The sequence below is a fragment of the Rhincodon typus genome, chromosome 3 (genome assembly GCF_021869965.1).
Source record: "Rhincodon typus isolate 14 chromosome 3, sRhiTyp1.1, whole genome shotgun sequence".
NCBI classification, from domain to species: domain Eukaryota; kingdom Metazoa; phylum Chordata; class Chondrichthyes; order Orectolobiformes; family Rhincodontidae; genus Rhincodon; species Rhincodon typus.
Genome location: NC_063334.1, coordinates 9,410,912 through 9,437,998, shown reverse-complemented (window position 1 = coordinate 9,437,998; position 27,087 = coordinate 9,410,912). Strand labels below are relative to the sequence as shown.

At 40.5% G+C, this 27,087-nt stretch overlaps 1 protein-coding gene across 1 annotated transcript in view; it reads left to right on the top strand.

The window, feature by feature from the left end:
- Positions 1 to 27,087, top strand: part of LOC109920043 (A disintegrin and metalloproteinase with thrombospondin motifs 19-like) — a 412,216-nt gene that overhangs the window by 108,538 nt on the left and 276,591 nt on the right. The window contains exon 8 of the mRNA XM_048619810.1: positions 23,371 to 23,476. Coding sequence (XP_048475767.1) covers positions 23,371 to 23,476 — 106 coding nt within the window. The remainder of the gene's footprint in view (positions 1 to 23,370; positions 23,477 to 27,087) is intronic.

Sequence of the window (27,087 nt, the reverse complement as noted above, 5' to 3'; positions counted from 1 at the left end):
CCTGCTGTGTTCATCCAGCCCTGCACCTTGTTGTCTCGGATTCTCCAGCATCTGCAGTTCCTATTATCTCTACCCTTGATGTTTAGTTGCCTTGCAGTGATTTCATTTGGTGCAAATAGTTTTAGCAACTATCCTGAAGGTCACATTTTCATTCTTAATGCTTGTAATAATACCTTAAAAAAAATGTTGTTGTGATAGCACAGCACATCATTTGCGTATTAGCATATTTCCTCTTAACTGAGATGTAGGATATGTGACCAGCGGTGCATGCAGTGCTGCTTGTGGCATGTTGTGTGATAGAAGGCAGGTGTGCCGTCCTGTTTACACTGCTTGCTGAAGCTTTTTTTGTAGTGAACCTGTCGGCTGAGCAATCCTGTATAGTATCTTCAAAAAAAAACAGAACCTACGTAGTTTACAAGTCCTGCTGTAAGAGGGGTGAGTTTATTAAGCAAATTCAGAATCACAACACTGGGTGCCATCCTTTCAGAGAGAAGTGACAGCATTAGAGAATGCAGGGGGTGAGGAGCTTTATTTATATAAATAAGTTGTAGAAGTTGGAACAGTTTCCTTTATTGAAAAGAAGTTTAAGAGGCAGTTTGATAGAGGTACTCAAAATTGTGAAGGGTCTAGAAAAAGTGGAAACTGAATATTCCAACTGTTGAAAGGATTAAGAACAAGAGGACGTGGATGTGAGGTAATTGTCTAAAATAAAGAAACATGAGAAGCAGAAAACTTTGTTACATAGTGATTGGTTAGTGTCTGGAGTGTAATGCCTGAGATTCAATCAAGGCGTTTAAAATGGAATTAGACTATTACCTGATGCAATGGAGAAGATGGGAGGTAAATGGCTCATTCAGAGACCCAGTACAGACACAGCAAGCTGAATGGCCTCGCATGTAACAGTGTAACAATTCTGTGACCTCACCTAAACCTTTTGGCATATCTTCTTTCCTTTCATTTCTTCATACAACAATTTTGCAGTTTTTAAAAATGCATCTGCATTACTCACCTCAGCTACCTCACGGTTAGAGATGTGCTGGTGGGTTTGAAGGGAAGTCCACATATAAACCAGTTGATGGTCTGCTGCAGATTTCTGCTGATCCTATCTCATCTTCCTAGATAGAGTTGGTGATAGTATCATAGAAGAGGGACCAAGAGGTTATTGGAGTATGTAATTGCAAAGTGACCAGTGCTGGAGAATCAATATCTAAAATATAGAAAAGTGTAGTGGGAGATATTGGAGTGTGATATTACTATAGATATATATTAGATCAACTATAAAATGTCAAAATTTTATCTAAAATGAGTTTCAACATGTCAGATTGGTTACAGAGTTTATTAAGAGGGCAAATGCTGTCCAAGAGAGCAGTTTACCAAGTTATTGGGATTGTCTATTTGCATCCCATTTTATTCTTTAGAAACACTGCATTTGAAGGCTGCAGTCATTATATTAATTTGCATATGCTTTAAGATATTAACGTTCGAAGAATACACACTGCTGTAGCCTATTTATTTATATGCAAATGTTTTCACTTAAACATTGCAGTCAACTTTGCCCTAGATTTTTTAAACTCTTGAATGTGATTTAAAACAATGTGTAATTGCAATTACCTCTTCTCTTCTGGTCTACTTTTGATTTGGAATATATCTGTTCTTGTTTAACAATCCACCATACAGCCTCCTGAAAGTGTAACACATCAAGGAGATCCATTGCAAAACTGTTATTGTCTGACTGAAATTCATCCTTTCCTCTGCAATGTGGCACACTAAAATAATTACCTATAAAGTCAAGAAAATGCCCATGTATTTCAACTGACCATTTGTCATGGTCGTCATAGTTTGGAAGTTTATTTAAAGTCTTACCTGACATCATGAATCTGGTATTCATAAACATAACATTTGTAATAGCTGTCTGGATTAAATATTTATATCGTAAGATAACAAATGTTAAAGCCCATTGTTTTAAAAATATTCATAACAAAGGACACTGGATCTAGCTTTTAAAGCAGCTTAAGTGCTTGACTTTAAACTTTTACAGCATGACAGTAGAAAAGCACATGTACAGAGAGGCAAAAGAAATCAGTTTGTGGCTTTCAGGAATGAGATCTGTGAGCAGGATAGGTTAAAATGGCCTTCACATTAACAAAAAATCTATTGTGTGACTTTGCACAGAGTTTAAAGTTGGATATATTCCAGCAGTGTTAATAAGCAGCAGGAAGTCATGGAGGCACTTGCATGTGGGGAAGATATAGCCCTTTTGCTGTCTTTGACATTGTAGGACCTAAGCAACAACAGCTGGGGGTTTACACCACTTCTATTCTTTACATGTGAAATAAATAATCATCAAATAGAATGAAAACCAGCTTGCTTGTAGTAGCAGTTGATTTATATCCAGTAGCTAGTGTTTGATGTGTCTTTCATGTTGAACCATAACTGCATTCACTAAGAAAAAAGCAATGAAATATTATTTTCAGCCTTATAAAACCATTGTATTATTTTGGGCAAAGATTTTCTTTCAGCTTAAATAAAATGCAGTCAGAATTCCCAGTATGGTCAAAGAATACTGGAGCAACATCTAATAATTAGTTGAGTGTATTAAGATCTCCAGAAGCAAAGCTGCTTGTTACTTTAGTTGGCCAACAATGACAGGAGTTGGAGAAAATAAGCACTTCAATAGTATTTTGCACCACAGTAGTGTGGATGCAGGCCAATGCGAAGTGATCTGAATTGGACCACGTTCAGTCTATTTCAAATACCTGAATATTAGCCAACAAAAATGGTTTGGTACAGGTCAGCTTTCAGAAAATACCAATCCAGGAGCCCCACCGCACATACAGATACAAGTTACATATCATCAATGTACTGCTGAAAGGGAAGATGACAGGTCTGTGGGAGATCCACAGTAACACAGGACGTGTCTATACTTTTGGTTAATGAACATTTTATTTTACCAATTCATCATTTGCAAATGTGGGTGGAGTTTATCTTATTGACTTCAATTTTAAAATACTCATCCTTGTTTTTAAAGCACCCCACAGCCTCTCACCTCCTATCCCTGTAATTTTCTCCAGCAGTCCAACTTCTCTGCCCCTCTAATTCTGATCTTTTGAACACCTATGATTTTCTTCACTCCATCATTGGCAGTCATACCTTTGTTGTGTGCAAAGATGTGAAATTCTCTTTTGTAAACCTCTCTGGATTTTCACCTCTCTCCTCCCTTTAAGGTTCTCCTTTTAAAACCTACATTCTGCCCTAATATCGCCTTATGTAGCTTGATGTCAAATTTTATTTGATGATTATTCCTGAGGAGCAGTTTATTCAAAATACAACATAAATGCAAGTTATTGTAGTATTGTGAAAATGCACGTTGATTTGATTCAGTGTTCTGGGCATTTGCAATCCCAAACAGTCCAATGACAAATTATTCTTCAATTTTCTTTGCTAGAGTTGGCTGCAGCAACTTTGTATGTTTTCTCTTGGAGTGTAATAGATGTGTATTTATTTCTTGACTGTCTTAGCAGCTTTATAAATATTGAATTTGACAAATATCTTTCTTTTATGAATGCTAATATCAGAAGTCCGAAAGCCCCTGCTGAGCATTAGCTCCTGTCAATTTACTGTTTTAAAAGTTGACATTGAAAGACAAGAGTTACGATCAAAGTAATATATTGGAATATAAATAAGGTTTATTTTATCAAAGTAATATTTTCTCGTTGCTTTTCATAAAAATAGTTTTCCTTTTTAGTTCAAGGAAGACAATAGCTGTGCAGACTCCTCAATGATGCAGGCAGGGATGGTGCCATCGCCCCCGCATGGATGCATAGAGTTGAATACAGTCGGGGCATTGTAACTTGTATATTGTGACATGTTGCTGTATGATATTGTTCATGGCTAACAATGAGACAGTAACATTGATCCTTTTTGAAAGCAACAGGAGCACTATGGATCAAGGTCCTCCTATGAGTTTCTTCTATCACTGATTCTTGCACTTCCTTTGGCTCAATGCTGCATCAACTTGAGATACTCCTAAACTTGTACTTGCAGTAATTGCACAGTCAACTTTGGTTTCTTTTGTGAGGGGCTAGGTATCCATGCAGCAACTGTCTCAGAATGCAGTAGTCCTTCATTCTAATCACTCGCCCTGTCCAGTGCAGTTGGGCTTTCAGGAACTGCTGGAAAGCCTCAGTTGGTCTGACAGCATCTGTGGTGAGAGAAATAAAGTTTGTTTCAAGTGCACTAAGTGTCTTCTGCACAGATGCTGTTATACCCACTGATTGTATCTAGCACTTTCCTGTTCTTAATTCAAATCTCCAGCATTCACAGTGCTTTCCTTTTATTTGAAGCTTTGAGAAGCATTGCTTCAGTAGTTGTTGATTAGGTTTGGTCTAAGTTTGTATGATTTGTAATCAATCTTGCCATCAGTTATCAAGGATAGAATATGAGATTCTTAAAAGTATGCCTAAGGACACAGATAAAGAACAAGTTGAAGAAAACCATTGGAGAATACTTCACCCCATTCGAGATCTCAAATGGAATCATGATTTGCCATTTCAAAGGAGCTGCACAGTCTTTTTATTTATTCCTGGGCTGTGGATGTCACTGGTCAGTCAACCACCTTGCTGTGGGTCTGGAGTCATGTGTAGGCCAGACCAGGTAAGAATGGCAGTTTCCTTCTCTCAAGGACATCAGTGAACCAGACAGGTTTTTATGACAATGATTTCTGGATCATTAGACTCTTTACTTCAGTTTTTTTTTTGTATTGAATTCAGATTTCACCATCTCCCATGGCAGGATTTGAGCCCAGGTCCTCAGAACATTACCTGATGCTTTGGATTAATTGTCTAGCGAAAGTACCACTAGACCGTCACTTTTCTGTGTTCCATGTGAGAGAGCTGTGTGATCTTGATAAATTCTTTTGGGAAACCCAATCATTCCAGCTTTGTCCAGAGGGTCACCCTGTTGCTGTATCAAGGTCTTTCTGGGTCAGCAACAATGAAATATGGGGCCATGGGGCCAAAGACCCATCACACTCTGGTAATGATCTGCTACAACCTCTTCCATCAGGAAGAAGATACAGAAGCCTGAACACATGCACCAGCATGTTCAGGAACAGCTTCTTCCCAGCTGTCATCAGACTGATAGATGGACTCAGTAATATCAAATGCTGCTGATCTTGCTAACGTTGATCTCGCCTAGTGCACACCCTGTGCAATGTCACCTGTACCTCTGTCTACGTCTTTTTGAGCTATACATTCTTTGCTTACTATGATCTGCCTGTACCGCTCGTAAACAAAGCTTTTCACTGCATTTTAGTACACGTGACAATCAATCAACCAATGTTTTGTTGGAAGCTTTCCTCCTGTAGATATCTCACTGTGAACATCATGCCCCAGTGCTGCAATCTTGGGTGAAAGCCATACCTTGGATAGATTTGTTTCTGCCACACAAATAAATCTCTTCCAGGTGATGCTAGCAAAGATTTTTCCTGATTTAAGCAGAAGTGGGATGCCTCTAATTGATACAATGTGCTTCTATTTGCCTTTTTTGTGTAGAAAGCATTAAACATGGTATCTCAAAAGTTATTTGGCATCATTTCTTTATTCAAGGTGCACAGAAAAATGTATAATGGAAGATCCCTATTTCATCAAATCCTGACACTTCAATAATTTCTGCTGGGCTTCCATCTTTCCTTGAAGCTTCACCTAAATTCATCTGCTTAATAGCTTTCTTAATCTCATTCACAGAAGGGGGCAAGTCAAGCTCAAGAACTGGATGCTGAGAAATTTGGTTGAGGTTGTTGACCTTTCAGTAAGCTGCAGGAGTTTTCCATGCGTCTGTTTCTGATTTTTGCCTCATTTGTGCTCAAGGATTACCTATCAGCGGAGAGATATAGTGTGGAGACTGCTCTGGAGGTTCTCTGCATAGATTAACAGGATGGAAGAGTTTTTTTGAATTGTAGGAGTTTACGTCTTGTAATTCTTCAGCTTTTCGTTTCCCACCATTTATTTTGCATCAAACACAGTTCTGTTTGACCATCTCTCTTTAGGTGTTAGAACATGTCTGTTTTTGAGCTGGAGATTAGGTCATTCTGCCACTCCACTTATGCACTAGTTTTCCTCTACAGGAATTGATAAATGTTTCTTCTTTTTCATCAAACCTCCAATCCTACCAGCAAAGAGATATTTCCCTCCCAACCCCTATCTGCCTTTCTCAGGGACTCCTCTCTCTGTGACTCCCTTGTCCCACAGGTTGCTCCACACTCCCACTAATCCCACCATTCCCGGCACTTTTCCAGCTACACCTGCCCCAACACCTCTCCTCTTACCTCTGATCAAGGACCCAAACAATCTTTTGAAATCTGACAGCGTTCACTTGTACATCCTCCAACCTGAGTCTACTGCATCTGTTGCTCCCAATGTGGTCTCCTGTACATCGGTGAGACCAAGCGCAGACTCGGTGACCAATTCACGGAGTATCTGCGCTCTGCACGCTATAATCAACAACAACTTCTGGTTGTCAACCATCTTAACTCCCCCTCCCACCCCCTGGGTGACATGTCCATCCTGGGCCTCCTCCAGTGTCACAATGACACCACACACAAACTGGAAGAGCAACACCTCATATTCCGCTTCGGGAGCCTATAACCTGATGACCTGAACATAGAATTCACTAGTTTTAAAATCTCCCCATCCCCAGCCTCATCCTATGTCCAACCCTCCCTCTCACCCCCTCCACCTGACACAACCTGTCCATCTTCTTCCCCAACTATCTACCCCACCTATCCCTCTGACCAATCCCCACCACTCCCTACCTGCACTCACCTATCACCATCCCACCCACCTTCCCCAGCCCCACCCCTCTTGTCTCTATTTATTTCCCAACTCCCTTCCACCTCCCCAGTCCTGATGAAGGATCCTGACCTAAAACGTTGACTCTCCTGTTCCTCTGATGCTGCCTGACCTGCTGTGTTCCTCCAGCTCCACACTGTGTTAACCTTGATACATTTGCTTCTTTGATCCAAAAAGTGTCTTAGCTGTTTCAGTGACAAATATCTTTAAATTCACTCCACTTTGCAACTCAATCCCCATCTAAGGGTATGCTAGTTTTAGAACAAAAGCATTCTGAAACTAATTGTAGTAACCAATGTTACTCTCTTTGGCTGACCAGACGGAGCTATGATAGCTTTGTGTTGAAGAGTTGGAGCCATCCACAAATTGAGATTTCCTCTGATTTATTCAGTGATCTGTTCAGCAGTCTGCACCCAGCACTCATGTTGCACAGATGATTTTTACATCATTCTGAATCAGAGGGGTCTCCTCACTGTGTCATTGTGCTTTGATCTTCAGTGTGTCCATGTAGTCTCCTAATCATTGGCTTGTCTGAACATTATGTTAGCAATGCAAAGATTGTGCATGCCATATATGCTCCGGGGTAACAGGCCATTAAAGACCATTAGTCATCTTACTTTTGGTAAGTTAAATTGGTCAAAAGTGTAGATACAATTAATCTTGATTGTGATAACCTTGATAACTAGGTAGCTCACTGGAACTCATCATCAATATTCACATACCAACAATACCCAGTTGGATTACATACTGAAGGACAACTCATTTCAAAAATTACACCCCCACTAAATGAATCATAGTGATCAGGACAGCTCATGAGATTTTCAAATCCATCTCAAAAAGCCTAGACTTATTATTTCACTGCTGTCATTCCATAGTTCCGGGGCCCAATTAAACATGGTTTCTGGCTCCACAAAGCATGATATCAAAGCCTAGTAACAGTGGAACTTCTGCCTTCTATAACAACACAAGTTTCCCTGAACGTCAGTGGTGAAGTAGATATTTCCCAATGTTAGAATCACAGTCTGTGAGACTCTGTTGAATGTCTTGTTCGATACAATGTTTTATTCTATTCTGTTAATGGATGAAGGTACAGTGTCCATACCAGGAAGTGACTTGAAGTCCAAAGAAACATCTCCAAAAATGATTTTGATCAGCCTCGAGACTTGTAACTTGGTGTTAAGGATTTAGAACACATTACATTTCGTAACAGAACATTGTACTCTTTCCCAAAGCTACCTGTAACTTTAAGAAAAGGAATTGCAATTAGGTGTTCTACCTGGTGCAGCTTTCAATTGGTTCCTTTTCTGCAAACTATAATGTACAGAGGTCAAAGGCCTCAGTTCTAGTTTATTGTAGCAACTCTGTAATGGTTGACACTTGGGGAATGTGAGGCCGCACAATGTGTAGTGAAGTTGAAAATGATACATGGCCCCTGATCTTCCGGTTTCCGGATGATCACGTACCATCGATGTTTGATGCAAACCCTTCTGTCGGAATTACCCAGGAAGTTTGAACTTCCGAAGGCTACTCCCCCTGCTTCCCTTGACCCTCCAGAAAAGTCTGTAACACCAACTTGTTTGAGTCTGTGATTTTGGAAATTCTGACTTACTCTGGCTTGTTAGTTACACAGGAAATGCTTATTAGGATAAAAACTACTTTAATTTCTGGCTAACTATACAACTGACTCTCTGATCACATGGACTGATCCCCCAACCCAAATCTCCCTTTTTACCCAATCTCGCCAACCCAACCTCCTGTCTCCCCCTGATAATTCCCCGTACCCCCTGCTGTTTCTACAAGTTTCCCCATCGCCAACTCAACCTGATTAGCTCCCAACCTGATACACTGCTCCTAAACTGACTAACCTTAACATGCCACCTTGCCTGTCTTACTCTCCTGCTGCCCTACTTAACCACTAACGATACCTGCTTACCTACTTACCACACCCATTTGCCGTAGCTTCCCCATGCTTTATCCAATGTTGCCCCTTTTCCCCTTTATTTTAACTGCCCTGCCCACTTGTCCACTTGTTTCTCCCATATCCCCTTTCCCTTGGTCACCTTACACACTACCTTCTCTCTGTAGCTTTTTAAAGGAGCTTGGGACAGTTAAATTGTTCACTTGATGTAATGCAGTGCTATAATATATAGGTGTGGCTGTGCACAGATTCTCTCTCTGCTCTGCTCACTCCAAAGTTGGGCCCAGTGCCAGGTGCAGGACCCAGCAGCTTCAGCAGTGGCTGTATTGCCGAGATCAGCCCAGCACAGATTCAGAGCGGCAGCATTGTCAAGAGAGACAAGATGGTGCTGAAGAATGGTGATACATTTCTACAGCAGCAGTGCGGTGAAGGGACTCCAGGCAAGCCAATTTCTTCGTGCTGGTGGTTGTCTCAGTGTTGGGTAGGAAGAGCCCAGATCCAGACTCATGGCTAAGCACTTAAGAACTCTAATATTGAACTTTGAGCTTCATTTCTTTATTTTTCCATTTTTTACCTACGATTTTGTACCTAGGTACCTTTTGTACCTAAGACGGCACTGGAGATTAGCGAATTTGTACACTTTTCACTGTACTCCTGTTTCTCTCTACTTGAGTACAAGTGACAGTAAGACCTAACTCAAATTCAAAAGTTTGCTGCAATGAGCCAATTCCAAAAGATCCTTCATTGAAAACTTACTCAGAAATTGGAGAAATGTGATTTTTTTTTTCCCTGATCAGTGTTGGATCTCAGGTTTCTGAGCTTAGATGAACACTTGCACATAACATTGGGATTATTTCATGTTTTAGCCCCTAGATTTGGTTGGGGTGAAAGAAATGAGTGTATTCAAGCTGTTTTGCTCACAAGTGTAATGCTGGTATGTTTTGATATTGTAACTCCCAGTGGCAGGATTTATTTGTGAAAGCTACTTGAAGTTGTTCAGTTCAGTGCCAAAGTAAATTATGTACAGATTGATTGATTGCTTTTTGATTTAAATAAGAAGCTTTGTCTTGTACGTTAAAAATCATTTTTACAAATTCAGGAGATCAGTGCAATGGGCGAGTAAATAAAAAAAAGGCAAACTCATTGATGGCCTAATTTTTTACTGACAGGAGCCATCGTCTGTCATTGCATCCCCTGACAAGTCTCAGAAATAACAGTCTGTAGCCTCAGTTTAATTTTGAGTTGAAATAAGTTAATATATACATTGTTAGCAGTGCTCATGTTGATTTAGAAAATAAAATTTATTGACGTACTTTTGTAGTCATTGCATGACAGATTTGAAATGTTTCAGTTTCTTACGATCAAACTGAAGTTTGAAGGTTGCAGTGCTTATAGTATTTTTTTTAACCCCAGTAGCCTCTCTACAGTTTAGTTGTCCTGTTTTGTTTGCAAGTGTAGCTTCAAATTGGGCATTCTTTTCTGTACAGAGAACATTTGGAAACACTCAATACTCAGAGCAGGCAGTATTTGTGTCGAAGGGAACAGAGCTAACATTATTGCAACTTGATGATGCTTCATCATTGACACGTTTTGATTTCTTGTAGAATTCATAGAATCATAAAATCCTACAGTGTGGAAGTAGGCCATTTGGCCCATTGAGTCCATGTCACCCCTCCAAAGATTAGCCCACTCAGACCCACTGTCCCTGTACCCCTACATCTAACCTACCTAGCCTGCACATTTCTGGACACTATGGGTAATTTAGCATGGCTAATCAACCTAACCTGCACATCTTTGGACTGCGGGAGGAAACTGGAGCACCTGGAGGAAACCCATGCAGACATGGAAAGAATGTGCAAACTCTACACAGACAGTTGCCTGAGGGTGGAATTGAACCTAGCCCCCCTGGTGCTGTGAGGCAGCAGTGCTAACCACTGAGCCACTGTGCCACCCCATTAGTTGTTGCCTCAAAGCACCTGGAACTGGGGTTTGATTGTTATCCACTGCTTATGGATTTTTATTGATTTGTGACAGTTGTACACATTTTGTAAACAAACATGCTGATATATAATGTAGTATATTGTAGAGTCAGTGCAAATCAGTCCAGTTGTCTAATTATTACGAGAAAGATCTGGATTTAGATAGCTGAGGTTTACAGAACAGAAACAAAATACAAGAAGAAAGCATATGAGTTGGTCTTTCATTTTAAGAATTAGATCCAGCAAAGTCTGAGCAACAGGTTTTGCTGCAATTAACGTGACAACAAAATTAGGGTGTGACATTTGGGGAAAAGACATAAAATATACCACATGACTTCACATTTACTGGAATGACATGGGAATGAAGGACTTTAGATAGAAAGAAAGATTTGAGAAAGTGGGCTTATTCTCCTTCAAGCAGAGAAGATTAAGAGGTGACCTTATTGAGGTGTTTAAAATTATGAACAACCTTGACAGGTTAAATAAGAATTTCTGTTTCCAAGAATTGTATGTCAGTAACTAGGGGTGACAACTTCAAGGTTGTCAACAAGAGAGCTAGGAGTGAAATGAGGAGAAACTTCTTTACTCAGATGTTAGGATTTAGAATGTGCTGCCTGGGAGAGTGGTGGAGGGAAATTCCATAGGAGGTTTCAAAAGAGAGCTGGATATATAGGCTACAGAAATTGGGCTGAAGATTGAGACGAGCTGGGTAGCTCTTTCAGGAGCCAGTACTGACATCTGTGGAGAGAGAAATCGGTGTCAATGCACTGAAGAAGGGTCACCGGACCCAAAACATTAACTCTGCTTCGTCCGTCCACAGATGCTGCCAGACCTGCTGAGTTTCTCCATCAATTTCTGTTTTTATTCCAGAAGAAATGATTTTGCTTTGTGGAACAATGATTCATCTAAAATTAACAATTGCCAACCATTTTGTTTGATTGTGGCAAGAGCTGGTTGAGCTTGGCCATTTGAGAAGAACCATCTGAACACATTTAGGGAATAGACAACAACCATTTCTCAAAAGGGAGACAGAGGGAGACATCTAGGACACACCTAAAACAGCAAAGGACTGTGTGCTCAACCACTCTATCCAGAGGCACAACCTTCAGAGCCCGACAAGCGAAACAAAGGAATCTTGGCTTACTCTCAGGACCTGTTCCACGTTCTGATGTGTCTGTGGGAGCAACCCCCAACAATTTGACAACAGAAGCAATTGCAGCTGCTGAATCTGATTTCCAGTTTAAATCCCGTGAGTTAAGAAAGAGGAATCTTTACACAAGCTTTGGTACTGGAGACTAATCTCATTTTCTTCTTTGTGTGTACAAAGTTATACTGTAATACTGTTCCCGGTTATACTGTTGTGATGATACACAGCTGAGCCATACTAGGGCCAGTGTTCTTGTGAACTGCATAATTAACTGGGAAAATAGAAAGGGTTTTAAACTAAATAATAGAGACAAGGAGTCAAATGTGGAAAGATATGGTATATCAAAAAACAGAGACATAGAGTCATATAACGCAGAAATAGGCCCTTCAGCCCAACTTCATGCTGACCAGGTTTCCTGAACAGAACTAGTCCCATCGTTTGGCCCATACCCCTCTAAACCTTTCCTATCCATGTACCTGTCCAAATGCCTTTTAAAAGTTGTAATCGTACCCACCTCTACCACTTCCTGTGCAGCTCATTCCACACAGGCATCAACCCTCTGTGAAAAAGTTGCCCCTCGGGTCCCATTTAAATCATTCCCCTCTCACCTTCAATTTCTGTCCCCTAGTTTTAGACTCCCCTACCCCAGGGAAAAGACTTTGGCTATTCACCTTATCTATGCCCCTCATGATTTTAAAAACCTCTTGTCAGGTCACCCCTCTGCCTCCCACATTCCAGGGAAAAGTCCCAGCCTGTCCATTCCATCCTTATAACTCAAACCTTCCATTCTCGGTAACATTCTTGTAAGTATTTTTTGCACCCTTTCCAGATTTGTAATTTTCTTTCTATACCAGGGTGACCAGAATTGTACATGATACTGCAATTTGGCCTTACCAATGTCTTGTACATCTGTAACATGACGTCCCAACTCCTATATCCAATGCCCTCACTGATGACAGCAAGCGTGTCAAATGCCTTCTTCACCACCCTGTCTACCTGTGACACCACCTTTCAAGGAACTATGTGCCTTTACCCCTAGGTCTCTCCATTTGACAACACTCCCCAGGGCCCTACCATTAACTGTGTAAGACCTCCCCTGGTTTGTCTTACCAAAATGTAACTCCTCGCATTTATTTGAATTAAACTCCATCAGATATTCCTTGGCTCACTGGCCCAGTTGATCAAGATCCTATTGTACTCTTAGATAACCTTGTTCACTGTCCACTATACCACCAATTTTGATGTCATCTGCAAACTTACTAAACATGCCTCCCATATTGTCATCCAAATTATTTCTATAATTGAAAAACAACAATGGACTCAGCACCAATCCTTGCGGCACACCATTGGTCACAGGCTTCTAGTCTGAACAACAACTCTTTATCACGTCAAGCCAATTTTGTACCCAATTGGTGAGCTCTCCCTGGATCCATCTGATCTAAGCTCTGTCTGAATTAGTTTGTACAGTTTTTGAGTACCTTGTTACTTCTGTTAAACCCTTGTCATGCGAGTCTGTACCTACTGATGTTATTCCAGCCATTTGGTTTGTCTCTAACTCCATCTTACTTTTGTAATTATTTCTCTGCCTTTGTTAATCAGTTCATACGTCATCCCTCCACTTGTTGTTCAGCCTGTTGGCACTCTACTCACACTGTCTGTACTTATTTGTTGATATTCTTAGCTACCTGGAATTATCTTGCCTGTATGCCTCCTTCCACTTCACCTGACAAAAGAGCAATGCTACGAAAACTTGTGATTTTAAATAAATATGTTGGTCTCTCACCTGGTGTCGTGTGACTTTTGACTTTGTCCACCCCAGTCCAACACTGGCATCTCCACATCATATTTAAAATATGCACCTGGACAAATACTACTGTCTGGAACTGCTGTGTACGGTTCCTGACATTTTCCCTGACATTGCAGATGGGGCAAATGGTGTTCAGCTTTGTGAGCAGGGACCTGAAGCGCCTGTTGGATGCCCTGGTGCTTAGGTAGGTCTTCCTTCTCCCTTAGGACCATCAATGGAGGCCACAACACCAGAATGAGACAACCCAGTCTAAGGTAAAGCAGTCTCAGGTATCTGAAGGAATGCCCAACACTGTAGGCAGAAGGTCAATGTCCTTCTCTACTCTGCCAGTGTCTTCTCTCTGATCCCTGTTGTACTGGATCCACCTTCCACCAATGCACTTGCTCTGCTAATCTCTCACCATTGTCTGTAAAGTATTCCCTCATTCACCCTCCCCATTCCAGCTGTGACACCACTAACCCTGCATATCTTCTGTGCTGCTCACTAGCTTCAGAAACCTTCCCTCCTATACCAACAGTAATAGTTGTGCCGGCCACTTTGATCTTTCCTGATATGTATCTCTCTCATGCCGGGAGCAAATAGCTCACAATAGAGCTGAAAGATTCAAAGTGGCTAGTGTGCTGGTCATCATTCAACTCCACCCCCTCTCCTCCCTTCGCTGAGAATCCTGGCTCTGAGTCTGGAGTATTGACGAGGGTATCAGAGGCTGCCCTTGACTTACTGCCACAATCCCTTGAACAAAGCCTTATTCCCCTTTACTGGACTGTGTTCTGCTGACATTTGTGGCAAGCTTCCTGGCTTTATGTCTGAGTTAAAAGCAATGGTAAAACCGTAGTAATATGTGCCAGATATTACTGGCTGAGAGGGCAAAAGTATAAAGACAATGTAAGGCCAGAATCAGCTGGAGATACAGCCAGGTCCACCAGCTGGAAGTGTGTCCCTGAGCAGTGTCCTTGCTCCAGGGCTACAATGAGAGTTCCTGGTGCAGCACTGAAGTGCAGAAATGTCCTGTTTGTGGATTGGAGGGGCGTCATGAGGCTTCATAAAGGTTGACACCAAAGTCCTTGGATTTGGGGTGCATGTGAGCAGTGACCATGGAGTATGCTCTGAGATGTCAGTGCCCAGTGTCCAACATATGAGTAAGCAGTGAGTTGAACTTGTGACAAACCCACTCTGGTTTCATGCCGAGTTTGTCCAGTAACTCGTTTGTATGGTGAGATTGGTAGGATCACAGCTGGTGGTGAGTTGGACTGTTAATGTAGTAATGAATATCAACAGGGAACTTGCATTAGAATCCTGTTGTGCTGCTTATGCAGAAGATGTAGCAAGATGCTCTCAATATCAAGGCGGGACTTGCCAAACAATTCTTCTGATTCTGCCATTGCCTCAGCACACTCCATATCTCTCGGCCTGAGATGATCCCACCCAGAATGCATATAGGCAAGTAAATTTGAAGTGAATAAATATGATAACCATCGTGAAGGATGATGCAGGATGATGAGGTTGGGGCCTGAATATTGCAGGACATATGATATTCAAGGGAAAAAAGAAGGAAGCTCAGTAAAAGGCAACAATATTAAGCAAGAGGCATTTGTGCCAATGTTAGAGGTAAGCTTGGTTCGGGAGATCAGGATGTAGAATCTCTTTAGGTGGAGGTAACAGTTGAGGAAAGAAGTTGTTACTGGTAGGAGAGGTCTACAGCTCCTCTAACAGTAACCACAATGTGGGGCAAAGTATACAAAAAGAAATCCTGCATCTTTGTGATAAAGTGGCAGCAATAAACATGGGTGCAGGCAGCCTGGAAAAGTCAGATTGGCAGGAATAGCTTGCTCGAGGAGTTCATAGAATTTATTTGAGAGAGTTCTATAGAGCAGTATGTTTTGGAATTGACCAAAGAACAAGTTGAAGTTATCTTGGTATTGTGTAATATAACCAGATTTATTAACAACTTCAGCATTAGAGCTCTCTTTGGTAGCAGCAAACGCATCACGTTTGAATTTTACATCTTGTTTGTAAGGGAGGAGATCGCGGTGAAGACTAGTATTTTAAACCCTATCTGTTTTCACTGTATAGGAGTTTTTTTTAAAACCTTTCTAGTAATAGCTGTAAAACAGAAGATGGAAGGGAGTGGGAAACTTGGCAAAATTACAATCACCAAGGAAGTGGTACTCAGCAAAGTGATGGGGCTACAGGCTGATGTCTGCATTTTACCCTGTGCTCCCATTCTAACTCTCATTGCCCAGATTACTTGTCTCTTGTCTCTACTTTTTGATGTATCACATATTTCCACCTTGCCTCCTTTCCCCTTGCCTCCACTATTTTTGTTAAAACCCTCTCTACATAGTCCTTGGCTATGCACTTCACGAGAACATTGGCCCCAGCATGGTTCAGGTGTATATCAAATTCCTTGCTGTCTGTCCTGGGGAAGATGTTAAGATTTATTGTTAAACAGATTATAAACTGTGCAGTTAGAAAAACTCAACATAATTAGGAAAAGTCAACATGGTATTGTTACAGGGAAATCATGTTTAACTGATTTGTTGGCGTTCTTTGAAGGTATAATGTGCTGTGGATAAAGTGAAGCCTGTAGACATGCTGTTCTTGGATTTCCGGAAGGCATTTGATAAGGTGCCACATCAAAAGTTATTGTGGAAAGTAAAAGGTCATGGTTTAAGAGGTAGCATATTAGCATGGATAGAAGTTTGGCAAAAAAACAAGATTGGCAGGATGTGATCAGTAGAATCCCACAGGCATCTATGCGGGGGCCTCAGGATTTGTACAATTTATTCAATGACTTAAATGTGAGAAGGCATGATAGCTAAATTCACAAACATCAAGATAGGGAAGATAGTTTGTTGTGAGGAAGAGACAACAAAGTTGTAGACAGATGTAAATTGTTCAGTGAGCAAAAATCCATTGGATTGAGTACAATATGGGAAAATGTGAAGTTGCTCACTTTGTCAGGAACAATGACTATTCCTTAAACAAAGGATTCCAAGATGTTGAGCAATTTTAAGTGTTCTAGTACAGTCATAAACATTTATAATGCAGCTACAGCAAATAAGGTCAGTGGAATACTATCATTTATTGTAAGGGGGATTCAACATAAAAATAAGTTTGGCACATTTCAGCTATATAGTGCATTGGCTACACTACAGTTCAAATACTGTGTGCAGTTCTAGTCTCCTTAATTAAGAAAGGATATAAATGTATTGGAGACATTTCAGAGAATGTTTTCTAGATTAAAGCCTGGCAGGAGTTGGTTGACTTATGAGGACAGGTTGGACAGGCTGGGCTAGTTCCCAGTGGGGTTTAGAGAGTGAGGTGTGACTTCATTGAAATGTATAAGATCCTGGATGGTCTTGATAAGGTTGATGTGAAAAGGACACTTCAGTCCAAAACCAGAGACACTGTTTTAAAATTAATCATTGCCATTTCAGGCAGCTATGAGGAGATTTCTTTTTCTCAAAGCTGTATGACTTTGGAACTCTTGATTTGATTTATTATTGTCACGTATACTGAGATACAGTGAATAGTATCGTTTTGTGTGCTAACCAGACAAATCATACCTTATATAAGTACATTAGGGTAATAGAACAGAACACAGAGGAGGTGCAGAGAAATAACAGCTTAATATCTGAGAGGTCCATTCATAAGTCTGATAACAGCGGGGAAGAAGCTGTTTTTAAATCTGTTGGCACGTGCTTTCAGACTTTTGTATCCTTTGCCCAATGGACAAGGGTGAAAGAGAGTATAACTTGGGCGGGAGGGGTGTTTGATTATGTTCTGAGTTCTGAGGAAGGGTCACCGGACCCGAAACGTTAACTCTGTTTTCTCCTCCACAGATGCTGCCAGACCTGCTGAGCTTTTCCAGCAACTTTGTTTTTGTTCCTGATTTACAGCATCCGCAGTTCTTTTGGTTTTTCTTTGAATATGTTGGCTGCTTTCACGAGGCAGTGGGAAGTATAGATGGAGACAATGGAAGGAAGTCTGTTTTTTGTGATGGACTGGGCTACGGTCACAACTCTCTAATTTCTTGCAGTCTTGGGTAGAGCAGTTGCCGTACCAAGCTGCGATGCAGCCAGATAGGATGCTTTGCTTTTTTCTCAGTAGGTGATAGAATTAGGGTCAATGAATACTTTTAAGGTAGAGATGGATAGATTCTTGTTGGTTGGAAGAATTGAGGGTTACCAAAATGGCTGAGAATGTGAAATTCGAAACACAAACAGATTACCCATGATTTTTTGAATGGTAAAGCAGGCTTGAGGGGCTAAATGGTCTACTTCTACTCCTGTTTCATTTTTTCGATGTAATCTTTTCCCTTACTTGCTTTATGTCTTTGTATTTTAGTGAATAACTTTACAACTTTTATATTAGTAACCTTATTAGTTGTATAATAAGCTAACCTTCCTCTTGCTTAAAACATAACCAGCAGCATAGCTTTGTTTTTTTTAAATGTAAACACTGGAAAATTGAAAGGAGATGACTTCCAAGCTAATATAAATTCTTGGTTCATGGAATACTGTGAGGAAACTTGTGTTATGTAGTCAAGGCAGTTTGCTTTTATGAAAAATAGGTGTGTGTACCACATAAGATTTATACATAGCCCCCAAAATACCCATTCCAACATGAATCCATCTCTGGCAGTGGTTTTTCTAAGAAGCATGTGAATAGGAGGTGTCAGTGGCTTAATAGTAATGCCACTAAAGCAGTAATCTAGAGGTCCAAGGCAGTGTGGGTTCAAATCCCATCATGGTACCTGCTGGTATTTGAATTTAATAAGATGTGGACATTAAAAGAAGGTCCAGTCAGTGTTGCTCCTATCCCATGCATGAAAACAAAACACAATAGTTTCCTGAAATACACTGTAAAATAGTTTTTTTAAAACAATTAATAACTTAATACCTGAGTACTCCAGTGTTGCATGTTTTCCCTCTAATCTGTTTCTCAAAGGGAGATGGTGGTAGTGTCATTCGGCTCGTACTCCCAGGTTTGTGTTCTGGTAAGAATATAAGAACTAGGAACACGAGTAAGTAATTCAGCTCCTTGAGCTTGCTCTGTCATTTGAGCCTTGTCTCAGCCTCAACTTCATTTTCCTGCCCCCTTCCCATAACCCTTTAAACCATTACTAATTAAAAAATCTGTCTATTTCCTCCTTGAATTTACTAAATAGCCCAGCATCCTTCACCCTCTGGGGTAGTGAATTCATAACATAATGAGCGAAGTAGTTCCTCTTCGTCTCTGTTTTAAATCTATCCTAAGACTATGACCTCTCGTTCTAGATTGCCTTAAAGGGGAAATGTCCTCTCTGTCTACTTTGTCAATCCCCTATAACACCATGTGTACTTCAATTAGATTTCCTCTCATCTTTCTAAATGCTAGCAAGTACAGGTCTAAACTGCTCAATCTCTTCCTCGTATGCAAGCCTTTCATCTCTGGGATTAGTCTAGTGAGCCTTCTCTGAGCTGCTTTCAATGGAATTACATCCCTCCTCAAGTAGGGACACCAGAACTATACACTGTACTCAGATGTGGTCTCACCAATGCTTTGTACAATTGCAAGAATGCTCCCTACTTTTCTGTTATTCCTTCATCAATAAATGCCACAAATTTAATTTGTCCTCATTATTTCTTGCATACTAGCTTTCTGTGACTCATGCACGAGGATGTCCAGATCCCTTCGCACTGAAACATTTTGAAGTTTCTTTCTATTTATTAATAAGCTGCCATTTTACACTCTGACCAAAATGGATAACTTCATACTTATTCACTCATGTTAAACTCCATTAGCCAAATTTTGGCCCATTCACCTAACCTATCCATATCCATTTGTAAATTTTTTACTTCTTCATTGCAACATACTTTTCCACCTATTTTAATGTCATCTGCAAATTTGACTATAGTACTTCTATCCCCTAGTCTGAGTCACTAACATAGATTGTAAATAGTTGTGGTCTGAGGACTGAACCCTGTGTCGCCCTGCTAGATACAGCTTGCCAATCAGAAAATGTCCAATTTATCCCAACTCTCTGCTTTCTGTTTGTTAGCTAGTCCTCTATCCAAGTTAAAATGTTACCACTAACCCAGTGTGATCTTACTTTGTATATTAACCATTTGTGCAACACCTTATCAAATGCCTTCTGGAAGTCCAGATATATTACGTCTACAGAACCTCCCATTAACCACTTTGCTTGTTACATAGAACATAGAACATAGAACAGTACAGCACAGTACAGGCCCTTCGGCCCACAATGTTGTGCCGAACTTTTACCCGAAACCTAAGGTCTATCTAACCTCCACCACTACCTTATACTATCATCCATATGCCTATCTAATAGCCGCTTAAATGTCCCTAATGAGGCCGACTCCACTACCCTCTCTGGCAATGCATTCCACGCCCCTACCACTCTGAGTAAAGAACCTACCTCTGACGTCTCCCCGATATCGACCTCCTTTCACTTTAAAACTACGTCCCCTCGTAAAAGCTACCTCCACCCTAGGAAAAAGTCTCTGGCTGTCTACCCTATCTATACCTCTGATCATTTTGTACACCTCAACAAGTCACCTCTCAGCCTTCATCGTTCTAAAGAGAAAAGCCCTAGCTCTCTCAACCTTTCCTCGTAAGATCTTCCCTCCATTCCAGGCAACATCCTGGTAAATTTCCTCTGCACCTTTTCCAACGCTTCCACATCTTTCCTGTAATGAGGTGACCAGAACTGGACGCAATACTCCAGATGTGGCTGAACCAGGCTTTTGTACAGCTGGAGCATAACTTCACGGCTCTTGAACTCAATCCCTCTATTAATGAAAACTAACACACCATACGCCTTCTTAACAACTCTATCCACCTGTTAGGCAGCTTTCAGGGAACTGTGAACATGAACCCCAAGATCCCTCTGCTCCTCCACACTGCCGAGAATCTTTCCGTTAACCCTGTATTCTGCTTTCAAATTTGTCCTTCCAAAATGAATCACCTCACACTTTTCAGGGTTAAACTCCATCTGCCACTTCTCAGCCCAGCTCTGCATCCTATCAATGTCCCTTTGTAACCTAGAACATCCCTCCGCACTGTCCACAATGTGACCCACCTTTGTATCGTCCACCCTTCCACTCCTTCATCCAAATCATTTACATCTTCGGAAAACTCTAGCAAATTAATCAAACATGATTTATCCTTCATAGAACCATCAGAGATGCTGACTCTGATGGATTGGGCTTTGACTTTCCAAATTTCTCTTTGCCATTTCCTTAGTAATGGATGCCAACAATTTCCCAATGACACATGTTAAACTAACTGACCTGCAGTTTCCTATTTTTTGTCTCCCTCTCTTTTTGAATAAGGGTGTTACATTAGAATTTTTCCAATCCACTGGAACCTTTCCAGAATGTAGGGAAGTTTGGAATGTCATAGCCACTGTATCCACTATATCTGCTGCCACTTCCTTAAAAATCCTGGGATGTACGCCCTCAGGCCCTAGGGACCTGTCTGTCTTCAATTCCAAGAGTTCACTCAGTACCTTTTCCCTAGTGTTGATGACTGTTGTAAGTTCCTCCCTTTCTATAGCCTCTACATTACCAGTTACTATTGAGATGGTACTAGTGCCTCCACCATGAAAATGGAAGCAAACTATTAATTTAGTCTTTTCTGATGAAGGGTCGAGGCCCGAAACGTCAGCCTCTCTGCTCCTATGATGCTGCTTGGCCTGCTGTGTTCATCCAGCCCTGCACCTTGTTGTCTCTATTAATTTAGTGTCCCTGCCATTTTTGTGTTCCACACTATTAACTTCTCTATGGGACAAGCATTCACTTCTGCTATTCTGTTCCCTTTTCATATGCCTTATAGAAGCTTTTGCTCTCCAGTTTTTGTATTTTGTTATGGATTAGACCAAACCCCCTGCAAACATTTGAAGGAGATAGTCCAGACCATACCTTTTATCTTATTTCAAGGCAAGTGGGAGGTGCTGTGTCACAGATATAATTCAATTGGTCATGTTACTCGGCTTTAAGCAAACCACATTTTATTCTTACCTCCACTGTTCAACTACAAACAAAAAAAAGAATTGGAATAATGTAACTCAACTGAAAAAATTAACACAATAGTATGTTATTTAACTGCTAAACAGCAACTGTTCTAATATAGTAATAGCCCTTAAACATACCCTTAGCAAAGGCAAAGTCAGTAAAACAGATTTTCTCATGTGCGATTCTGGCAGCAAAGAGAACCCAAGTTTTTAGCTGTAGCAGAGAGAGACATAGTAGCTTCCAAACTAGCTTCAAAACCCTAACAGCTGCTGAAAGTCTTTGTTAGCCTGACTCCACCCATTCATGCTGCTTCTATTGTTCCAACATTTAAAAAGAACTCCAAGGCCTCAAACACTGTTTACGTTATTTTCTTGGAGGAGACAGCTCAGTACCTCTTTCACAAAACTTCTCTTCAAAATAAAAGGACAAAATACACCTCTTAAAGCCATAGTTTCATCACAATTTGCACCATTTTCTTCCATAATTAACATTTGCTCATTTTACTGCTTTTTAGTAACCCTTTGGTCTTTTAAAAGTTTCCCAATTCTCCATCCTGATACTGACCTTTGCAATATAGTATGCTTAGCTTTTGCCCTTAAGCTATCTTTAACTTTCTTCCCTAGCCATGGATGCTTGCCTCACCCACCCCCACGCTGCTGTTCAATATTTACCTAACTATTTGCCACTGTTCATCCACTAGACACCATGTGTCCTACCTTTCAGTCTTGCTGCCCAGTCCACTAGGGCCAGATCTGTCTTATGTCAAAATAATTACCTTTGTTTAACCCCAGAAAGCCAGTATGAGACTCCAGTTTCTCACCCTCCAAATGATTTTGAATTTTTAGCGTGTTATGATTACTCTTCATAGAGGATCCTTTACTATGAGATCGTTAATTAATCCCACCTCATTGCACAACAACCAGTCCACGAGCCTGCTTTCTGGCTGGTTCCCCAGAACATTGCTTGAAGAAAAAATCTTTAATGCATTTGGAACTTTCCCTCAAGACTACCTTTGCCAATTCGCTTAATCCAGTCCATATGAATATTAAAGTCACCCACGATTATTGTCACGGCTTTCTTACAAGCCCTAGTATTTCCGGGTTTATATTGTGTCCAACTGGTAACTTCAGTCAAGACAGACAGTGGAAATTTGAATTCAGTAGAAATTTGGAATTATAAGCCAGCCTAATAGTAACCATGTAACTGTTGTCTGCTTGTAAAAATCCATCTGGTTCACTCTCGCATCTGATAGGGAAGGAAATTGCCATCCTTAACTGGTCTGGCTTACATGTGACTTCAGACCCATAGCAATGTGGTTGACTATCAACTATGTTTTGAAATGGGCCTAGCAAGCCACTCAAATCCAGGGGCAACTAGGGATGCTACTAAATGCTGGATCAGCCAGCTGTGCCCATGTCCCATGAACAAATTAAAAAATTGTTGATTTGGGTATGTTTTGCTATTCAAAAGTTTTAACTACATTTGCTTCTCAGAAGGCAACTTGAGCATAAAACCTCTCAAAAATAACTGTAAATTGTTAATTCTTATCTCTAAAAATAGGTAATTTATCTATTACTAAATTTTGTGTTCAGAAGTAGGATTACTGTATTGCAATTTTCAATTTGTCTCGTTTGTATTTCATTTTGGCAGGTATAGCATACCTTAGTGGGATGTGCAGTGAAAGAAAGAAGTGTGTTCTTGCAGAGGACAATGGACTGAATCTGGCCTTTACAATTGCTCATGAGATGGGTCACAAGTAAGTAAGACTCAATAATAGCCATGGTGTTAATTTTAAACTACTCTTACTAGGTAGGATGCAAGTGGCAGCGAGTTAAGTGACAAGGATTCAGAGATGATAAATCTAAAACTATCTAGAGGAAACTTTTTTTTAAAATTCAAACAGCGGGTAGAATATAGAATTTGCTATCAGACGAAATAGTTGAGGCAAATAGCATAACTCGTTTAAGGGGAATCCAAGTAAGTATATGAGGGAGAAAGAAACATAAAGATAATTTGAATGGTTCAGACCAAATAGGTTGCAAGAAACATTTTGACCAAAAACACCAGCTTGGGCCAGTTGAGCCAAAGTTGTGAGCTCTCTGTAGTACATGAGGGACTGATGTGAGGAGTCTGAGGGGATAGTTGTGTGACATGCCCGAGCGTAAAATGACATTGAGCTAGTGTAAGAGAATTTTGATCTTCTAGTTAAAGAAAATTGAAAACACGAATTATACAAAACATTCTTAACACAAATATGTTTTTAATTGTTTGTAGAGGATAGTGATTAGAGGTGTTTCATATAAGTATCTATCATAAAATGATCATCATGTGGAAAATGTCCACATAGGATCCACAACCATGTCTCTATACAGAAGTCCATCTTTTTGATTTCCCAATCAAATGGATTTTTTAAATCATCAAATCCAATGAGCATCTTTAGGCTGTCTATACATTTATAAGGATTCTGGGTTGTTATTTCAATATAGCCTGAGCTTCGGCATAATTGTATTTGACAAATGTTAGTTGTTGCAATGGTATTGATGCAAAGCATAGAAGAAATAAATGTTCATGGAAACTTCAGGGCACAACCAGTATGTTGAGTTTCTTCAGCTAATTGCCTTTAACAAGAATCAAATTTGTTTTTATTACAATGTATGAATTGTATCATTCAGTTGCATTGTGTAATTATTAGTCATTACAAGCCCAAAAAAAATTTAGCTATTTAGATTAAATTTGCTTGGATGACATAATGAACAGACAGGCGGCTTGGATGACCTCTTGTCTATTTGTTAGCTTGCCAAAGAAACTAGAAAGGGATTTGTCATGTCTTGGCAACTTTTGTGTACATAACGGCAATATTCAGCTGTGACAAAATTTCTGGATCTTGTGCTACAATTTCTTGTTGAGGTCAGCTAATCCTCGGGGGGTGAGAAAAGGCTGTCATGGAAAAGCTGTATCACTGAAGCTATATTTTTAATGTAATTGGATTAAGGATCTAATTTTGATTCTAAACAAAATTGTGAGATAATGTAAACCCACACAGTGCAGTCTACTTAAAAAGTAAAGGCATTGCATTCCCTGGAGCTGACCCCATGATATTTGGCAAGATAAAATACCAAGTGAAAACAGCCAGCTTAGAATTTTAAAGCAATGTGTAATTTAAGATGAAAGAGTTTCTACTTTTGGAATTGAAGTAGGAGTTAAAAGATAAATTACAGGCAGTAAATTTTAAATCTACTTTCTGCATAACTTTAAATAGTGCCACATTGTTCCAAGATTCAAACTATATTAACTCAGAACAATTGAGGACAATTATCAATTTTAATATATAATTGAGCCACCACTACTTAACAGAATGTATTGGGAAATTGCGAAGATATAGTGGGGAAAAGATACTGGAATAACTCAATGTCATTTCACTATTAACCACCACCAGTAAAACTGGGTCTGGTTTATTTTAACCACCAATTCAGATGTGTTATTATGTATCTCAGTACCTGATGGGCCTTGAACCTGGGCCTCTCCTGGCTCAGAGGGAAGGTCACTATTACTGTGGCACAGGAGCTCCATGGGTCTACTTTATTGTATCTGGAAGTGTTATCCCACACAACAGAGTGGCTTTCTACCACCTCATCACTGTGACTTTTATTTTGATTTTGACTAATAATCGTCACCAGTAAAACACATGCAACCAATTGGATATTTACATGCAGCGCCTGTTACAAGCAATGCTCACCATCAAAAGTGAGGGGGGAGGGAAGGGTAGGGAAACTGAGAAGGGGCTGTATTAAAATGGAGTTGGAGGGGGAAATAAATTACTGTATCCCCCGCAGAGCCCAGCTCTCTCTAAAGACATCAAAAGTATTGATGGACACTGCTTGCTCCTTCTGCAATGACATCCAAATTCAAATGTAACTGTAGAAGAGGGGCAGGCAATTGACAGATATAACACCCTCCACAGCCTTCTGCCTGGACCTGTTTATACCTATGGGTCTCCTTTTTTCCTTTCTCCTTTGTTTTCCAGAAGTGTTATCTCTTAAAATTGAATGGCTTTCACACCATCAAATCATTATTCTGTTTTTAACTATCAACCACCATGTGAGTCTGCTTTTTCCTTTCCAAGCTTATTTTTCAGGATCACCATTGCTTGTATCTGTCTGTTATTTTCCCAGTATGTCAACCTGCCCAGAGATATTATTGCATGCCACTAGAGTAGGTAGGAATTTGAACCCAAGCCTCCTAGTTAAGAGTTAGGGACACAACTACTGTGCTACAAGAGTCCCTCACCTGAGTCTGCATTTTTTTCCCCACTTTATTTCTTTTCTTCTTTATTTTGTATCTGGAATTCCTGTCACACACAACCTAATGACTTTCCTCCCATTAAATCGTAGTGACATTTTTTGATTTATACTCAGAAGTAATATCCCACACAACTGTGTGAATTTCCCAAAATCAGTGAGACTTCTTTTTTTTTCCCTTTTAACTGCCACCAGTAATCACTCATGTAGCTAATTAGATATTTACATGCAAAGCTCATTATGGGCAAAGCGAACCATCAAAAGTGAGGGGTGTGGAGGCATGTAGGGAGAATATCCCCCACTCCGGGATATGACTGCCACATTGGGAGACCGCCATCTCTCCTCCTCCTTCAGGCACCCAGGCCCAGCTGTGGATCCTGAGCTCAGCCTAGCCTTCGGGCCTGGGCTGGGGGTGTTAGTCCAGGACCTGCTCCTTGCTTGCCGGGAGACCCCAGGCTGGAGTGGAGCCATGTCCAGCGTCCAGATGTTGGCACTGCTGCCGAAGACCTCCTCCCGCACCTGTCACTCTCCAGACCCAAAGGAAAAGAAAAAGAGCGAAAGGATAATGAAGAATAAAAGAAAAAAGGCCAATGGGAGCGGTCGAACCTGGGCTCAGCCCCCTATTCTGCCACCAGTAAGCGTTATCATACACAAAACCAAATGACTTACCCACCACCAAATCACCGTTACTTTTTTATTTGTTTCTTTGTTTGAAACTACTAACCACCACCAGCAATCATCCATGTAGCTAAATAAATATTTCTAACCCAAGCCTATTATGGGCAGTGCACTGGGTCAGCGTTATGAAGGGCTCAGGTGATGAGTTCCAGTGGGGCAGGCCATTGCCTGCTATTATGGAAACTCATACTCAGTGAGCTCCACAGGAAGATTATTTAGTGATTCCCATGTAGGTGTTATCACAGATATAAAAAAACCCAAAAAGAACAAGCAGAGGTTCAGCAGGCATCCAGAGCTAAACAGAATTGGTATTGTGAATCCTCGGATCCAAGTCAATCTTCCATGTTCTCTATTTTACAATTTACAGAGCTGACTAAGTGTCGGTGGTTTT